General features: G+C 45.8%; 1 protein-coding gene across 1 annotated transcript in view; it reads right to left on the bottom strand.

The window, feature by feature from the left end:
* The window catches only part of plcl5 (phospholipase C like 5), a 175,042-nt gene that overhangs the window by 25,653 nt on the left and 141,889 nt on the right, over positions 1-7,500 (bottom strand). Inside the window, exon 6 of the mRNA XM_063185185.1 lies at positions 43-152. Within this exon, the coding sequence (XP_063041255.1) occupies positions 43-152 (110 nt within the window). The remainder of the gene's footprint in view (positions 1-42; positions 153-7,500) is intronic.

The following is a 7,500-nucleotide window of genomic DNA, read 5'->3' as shown; positions in this document are numbered from 1 at the left end:
GAAGAGAGGCGTGTGATGTGATTTGAGGCCGGTCGGCTGTACCTTGAGGACGGTGATGTTCCAGGCGTAGCTCTCCATGGCCTTGTGCAGCTTGCGGCCCTTCAGCCCCTCCTTGGCCCCGATGCGGTGCAGGTCCTCGTGGAAATCCAACCCTGCCACGCGGGAGACAACAAGGAAGAATGCTTTAGCATCCAATGATCACCACAGATATACATCTCTATAACACGCACGCACGCACGTACGCACACATGCACGCACGCACGCACGCACGCACGCACGCACACACACACACGCACGCACACGCACACATTTATGTATGAAAAGAATAAGACTGGAACAATGCTGAGTGCACAACAGAACATGGAACTGTAAGTAGAAAGTAAGGGCAGATGGACAGACAAATCGACAGATCGACAGACAGGCAAAGAGAAAGACAGCTCGTCACTCAGTAGCACATGGTTTCCCACATGTAGCCTCCACTGTAAGCCCCTGCCAGGAACCTCTGAGCTGTATTAGCATTCCCCACTAGATAGCCAGCCAGACAGATAGGCGGACAAGAGCAGGGACAGACTGACAGACAGATAGGCCCACTGTAGGAACAGATGGACAGACTGCTCGTCTCTGTGTGTGTCATAGCAGAGATAGTAGAGATGCAGAGGATCCAAGATCCGGTTCCGGATCCAGTAGGATAATAGGGTTTTTCACAGGATCCGGATCCGGCAGGACCTTAAGCAGTGGATCCGGTATCCGGCAGTTACCTAAAATCAGGATCTTGTGCATCTCTAGCCTAGGTTTTTCAGTCAGTCTTTCACAATCCCAATTGCTGCATGGAGTGAAAGGACTTTGGAAGCGGCTAGTGCAGGCAGTGTGGCAGTGAGCCAATGAGTCTAAAAAATAGTTTGAGCCAACGTAATAAAAAGGGCCCATGTGTGCGAGCTGGCAAAGTGTTTCAACCCTTTCGTAGGATCCGGTATCCGGTTCCGGATCCGGCAGGATCTTAAGCAGGGGATCCGGTATCCGGCAGGATCCTAAAAATCAGGATCCGGTGCATCTCTAAGAGATAGTAAAACTCTCTTGTTGTGCTCTCTCTGGTAATAGTGTGGTAGGCTGTGTGGATCCCTGACAGGCTGTCTGGGCTGCGCTATAAGTCATCATTATGGGGCAGTCACAGCACCAACACAAGCAGCAACAGCAACATGCAGGGAATGGTGACCGAGGACAGTGTTGGCAGATGGAAAATGTTGAACTATTGTACCAAAACCTCAAAATGATCATTTTTGGGGGGGGGGGTTTGGGAAGAAATTGTTGTACAGCAACCAAATGGTTGCTTTAAGTCAACTGAATGAAAACTCCCTGAAATTATCGTACACTACACAATGTGTTGTTGATCGTAGAACAAAATTATGGTACAAATAATTGTACATCTGGCAACCCTGAGCAAGGAGCACAATATCAGACTGACAGACCAACAGACAGACAGACAGGATACCACGAGGGCAAGACAGGCTGCTCGTCAGTTCCACAGAATTTTTTTGCAGTGTTACTTCAACACTTAAAGGGGGAGGCCGCTATTTTGGGGCTTAATACAGTTAAAATTGTTGGCTGGGGTGGTAGGTGGTAAAGTGGTAAAGTGTCTTATTTTTCATCTTAAGCGTTGTCTTGCTTTAAGACAAGTTAAAAGAGGGAATATGTCGCTAAGCTAGTGAAAGTCAATGGATCCGTGTAGCATGCTACAATGCTACACGGATCCATTGACTTTCACTAGCTTAGCGACATGCTCCCTCTTTTAGCTTGTCTTAAAGCAAGACAACGGCTTACATGAAAAATAAGACACTTTACCACCTTTATAAACCCTGGCCAACGATTTTAACTGTATTAAGCCCCAAAATAGTGGCATACCCCTTTAACGAGTCAATTCAACATCTTCTAGAGTGTATTTTGTTCCAGAGTACTTTGTAAGGGTTGACTTGACGCCGCATTTTTTTGCAACTGTGCAGCGGCATACTTGAGATACTATGGCCCGATTCGAAACAGGGAAGGCAGCTGTCCTTCCAGTGAGCTAACTGGACATCGAGTCATGAAGTGTGGATCGAAACGAAAAATTGCTTTATTTCCTCTCTCGGCAGTTGACTGCATTTGTGGGCGTAACGAGGATATTTCGAGGATACATCAGATGCTGACTTTGCTGCCTTGGTACCCAACATGCTGTGCGCCACCTCCCTCTCAACCGGAAACCTGAAAAACAAACATGGCTACTACCCTAGCTACTACCTTATCATACTCTTTATTCTGACACTTATGTATGTAGATATTGAAAATCGAATGCATAAATCAACATTGTAGTATCTAAATATGCTGTCGCTAGATCTATTTATAGCCTATTTTACGATTCCGCCGTCTGACGATCATTCACCGTTCAAATAGCATGCGTAAGATAAGCGCTAACGTGATGAACGTAACTCTCGCCATAGAATCGCAAGAATCGCCGTAACATCAAATGCGCAAGGCGGCGCACTCGTTAGTGCCGTTCGTAACGGCTGCCTCATCAGCTAACTTGACCTATCTGATCAGTGACCTGTTTATGTAGGAAGAGAGTCATCGAGTCACTGCCTCCCGTTTCGAATTCAGCCTATATCGAGAGGGCCCCTGACAGGCCCCGTGGGCCACTGTATCAGTCCTCGTTATGGGGGAGTCACAACAGCAACAGCAGCAATAGCATGCAGGGAAGCTGACAAGAGGGAGACAAAAGGGGTCAGTTGTCCCGGACCTGGGGAGAGGAGGGCTCAAGAATTGGGTCCTCCGTACACTGTACGTATTGGATGGGGGCGGGGGTTAGACTACTTAGTCCTGGGCCTGGCCAAAGCTGTCAGCAGCCCTGACAGCAAACATGCTTGGAATGATGGGCAAGGAGCACACATTCTTCAGATAGGGGGAACACATACCGAACACAGACAAGACCCCCTTCTTAAAAATATCTACTTTAAAAAAAATATCCTCTCCTGTATACTCGTGCATGCCCCAGTTGTATTGCGAAAGGAGTGATTCAAGGTAAAAGGCTCCCATCCGCTCTCCTGTCCGGAACTACATTTAAGTAGTGAAAGACCCAAAAACACACACAACGATATGTAGAAACACATGTACCGATATGTAGAAACACACGCACCGATATGTAGAAACACATGTACCGATATGTAGAAACACATGTACCGATATGTAGAAACACACGCACACAAGCAAGTACACAAATTCACTGACACGCACACACGCACGTACGTACGCACGCACGCACGCACGCACACACACACACACACACACACACACACACACACACACACACACACACACACACACACACACACACACACACACACACACACACACTGGGTCAGATCCCCTCTCCTGTTTGTTAGGACACTGAGGATGTACAGGGGAGACACCTTGAGCAACTCTCTCTCTCTCTCTCTCTCTCTCTCTCTCTCTCTCTCTCTCTAGTGCTTCTCTGTCCCACTTTCCAAAAGCCTCAGAGACCTGTGTCGACACCGCCAGGCAGCCTCGTGCTCTCTAGCCCTCTTCCCTCCCCCAGATCCTCTCTGCACCAGTCTTTGACTTTCAACTCTCCCCTCTATCCCTTACAAACCACTTTGTCCTGGGCCCAGTGAAAGCTGTCAGTGGCCCTGCTTCTCTGTCTCTTTCTCTCTCTCTTTCTCTCTCTCTCTCTCTCTCTCTCTCTCTCTCTCTCTCCCTCTTTCTCTCTTTCTCTCTCTCTCTGTTGTCTTTCCTGTTACTTTCCTGTCACTGCCATCCACTGTCAGCTAACCCTCACCACTAGGGCTGTAACGATAAACTCAACTCACGACTCGGTTTGTATCACGATTCATGACCTACGGTTCGATACACCCCACGATTTGCCAACATTATAAATGTTATGAATAAAAACTATGATAGCTTATAGGTAGAATAGGTTACAAGAGGCTACTAATAATTTTAAAAAGTTTCTATATAACAATGATGATGCTTGGAAGCACTATCACTTCATATCATGTGGTTGTTTTCTATGCTGATGGGTATCAAAACGTTAAAAGGGCGTATCACGATACAGAATCGTGACTCTGTGTATCACGATTTCACGGTTCGATACAATATCGTTACAGCCCTACTCACCACCACCTCATTGATCTCTCTATTGCTTCACCCTCCTGTTTTTTTTTTCTCCTTGTGTCCTGTCTTTTCATTCCCTCTTTTCATCCTTTCCTCTTTTAGCCATCTCCCCTCCTGTTCACCCCTTCCCACTTCCTGCTCCCCGCTTCTGTGATATCATTCTAGCTGCTACTGTATCTGACACATGATATAGGGGCTCTCATCTGGCTCTCTCTGCCCTTCGCTGTGCCAGGCTGTGGTAGGCACACACTGGATACTAGGGCTGTAACGATATTGTATCGAACCGAGAAATTGTGATATACAGTCACGATACTGTATTGTGATACAAGGAGGCAGTATCGTGATACGCTCTTTCAAAGTTTTATTAGCCAGTAGTCCAGAAAACAACCTTATGATTTGATGTGATAGTGTTTCCAAACTTCAGTGGAGATACATTTCAGAAATCGTGGGGTGTATCGAACCGTAGGTCAAAAATCGTGATACGAACCGAATCGTGAAGTTGAGTGTATCGTTACAGCCCTACTGGATACTGACACAACAAGCTATCTCTGTGTGTAGCACAATGCAAGTTCTGGTCAGGTTTTAATCATGCATGATAAAGTAGCATTTAAAGGAGTGTACAATTCAGGAATGCTAAGTAATGAAGCAGAAGGAAGGTGAAAATACACACACCCAGTAGCTTCAATTGAAGTGCTTTTGAAACATTTTATTTTGGAGTAGTCTGGTCAGGAGTTAATTATACACATTGAAGTAGTTTAAAATTTGCGCGGGATTCAACTAGGGATGCAAATTATCGATTAAATCATTAATCATTAGTTGATAGCCTTATCGATCGACTTACGATTAATTGATAAGCGGCGTCCACCCCCCGCCCCCCCCCCGAGATCTCAATGCTTCTCGAAAAAAAAAAAAAACCTATTAGATCTAAAAAAATCTTTAATCCAATTCTTTAAAATTCTTTAATCCAAAAGTGTATTAAATATTCCCACTATTCACACCCCTCTTCACACACACTCTTCACATGCCCATTTCACCTGGGTCTCTTGTAGGTTGAATTGTTAATTAACACATTGATCGATTAAAGTCGATTAATCGATTAATCGTTTGCATCCCTAGATTCAGCAAAGTAAACTAAAGCTCCTATGTCATTGAATGATGTTTGTGGGCTCTTACTGCAGATTTGGACGTCGACGGGCCTATTCACTCTTTGCAGATAACACTCAACTATATCGTAACAACATATTAACATCATTGGAATGGCAATGCAAGGATTCTTAGGCAACCGATGAAAACTTGTCATTACTATTTTGGCGACAATACGGTTATAACAGAGGCTCTGCGTTAAGGGGTTATTAAGCCTCAAGTCTCAAGATTGAATCCTCAACAAGGCTAATATCGGATGGGCATACTACACATTCTATTGTGATGGATACACTGAATACGCCACCAGGCTATCTGAGATGGGGGTGTTGAATACCCTACCATGCTCCCTATCTGTGATCGCTTCACTGAATTGTGTGTGTGTGTGTGTGTGTGTGTGTGTGTGTGTGTGTGTGTGTGTGTGTGTGTGTGTGTGTGTGTGTGTGTGTGTGTGTGTGTGTGTGTGTGTGTGTCTGTGTGTGTGTGTGTGTGTGTGTAAGTGAGTGTGTGTGTGTGTGTGTGTGTGTGTGTAAGTGTGTGTCTGTGTGTGTGTGTGTGTGTGTGTGTGTGTGTGTGTGTGTGTGTGTGTGTGTGTGTGTGTGTGTCTGTGTGTGTGTGTGTCTGTGTGTGTGTGTGTGTGTGTGTGTGTGTAAGTGTGTGTGTGTGTGTGTGTTGGGGGAGGGGGGGTAGTCTTGTGTACTGTGATGGAGACGCCAATAGCATACTTAACCCAGGTGCCAACACCACAGAGGGAACGGAGGGAGCCAGCAGGCTTTTCTCATCAGCCCTGAGCTACAACAGTTCACATGCTCATGTACACAAGACAGAGAGGAAGAAAGAAAGAAAGACAGAAAGAAAGAAAGAAAGAAAGAAAGAAAGAAAGAAAGAAAGAAAGAAAGAAAGAAAGAAAGAAAGAAAGAAAGATCATCCAACCAAACACACACACACACACGCACGCACGCACGCACGCACGCACACACACACACACACACACACACACACACACACACACACACACACACACACACACACACACACACACACACACACACACACACTAGGGGTGTAAATCACAGCCTTCATGACGATACAATACGGTATCGATTTCTTAAAGCAGGGATTCGATTCTTTTCGATACTTAAGAATTCCCCACGATACGATGCGATGCGATTCGATTCGATTCGATTTTTTCCAATTACTTTTCCAATACTGTTGTGTTATGGAGCTAGGGCATTGCACAGGGGGCAGCAATTTGATTCTTTTCGATTCTTAAGAATGACCCACGATACGATGCGATTCGATTAAATCGCCGGCCGATACTTCCGATACGTCGATACATTTCGATTTTATTTACATCCCTAACACACACACACACACACACACACACACACACACACACACACACACACACACACACACACACACACACACACACACACACACACACAGAGAGACACAGACACACACACACACGCATAGAGAGACACACACACACATGTACACACACACACACACACACACACACACACACACACACACACACACACACACACACACACACACACACACACACACACACACACACACACACACACACACACACAAAGTGTGTGATAGAGGCTATTTGCACTTTATAAACCTAGAAGACAGCACATTGACATTGCAGTTAAAGAATGATAGGTGTGAGCATGTGCCTATGAATGTGTGTATGCGTGCACACACATGTTTTGTGTGTGTGTGTGTACGTGTGCACGTGTGTATGTATGTCCAGGTGCATATGTGTGTGTGTGAATGTGTGAATGTGTGTATGTATGTCCGGGTGCACATGTGTGTGTGCTTGCATGTGTGTATGTGTGTATGTATGTCCGGGTGCGCGCGCGCGCGTGTGTGTGTGTGAATGTGTGAATGTGTGTATGTATGACCTGGTGCGCATGTGTGTGTGCGTGCATGTGTGTATGTGTGTATGTATGTCCGGGTGCACATGTGTGTGTGTGTGTGTGTGTGTGTGTGTGTGTGTGTGTGTGTGTGTGTGAATGTGTGAATGTGTGTATGTATGTCCGGGTGCGCATGTGCATGTGTGAATATGTGTATGTATGTCCGGGTGCACATGTGTGTGTGTGAATGTGTGTATGTGTGTATGTACGTCCGGGTGCACATGTGTGTGTGTGAATGTGTGTATGTGCGCATGTATGTCCGGGTGCA

Source organism: Engraulis encrasicolus, chromosome 2 (genome assembly GCF_034702125.1).
Source record: "Engraulis encrasicolus isolate BLACKSEA-1 chromosome 2, IST_EnEncr_1.0, whole genome shotgun sequence".
Classification (NCBI taxonomy): domain Eukaryota; kingdom Metazoa; phylum Chordata; class Actinopteri; order Clupeiformes; family Engraulidae; genus Engraulis; species Engraulis encrasicolus.
This window is presented reverse-complemented; position numbering and strand designations above follow the sequence as displayed.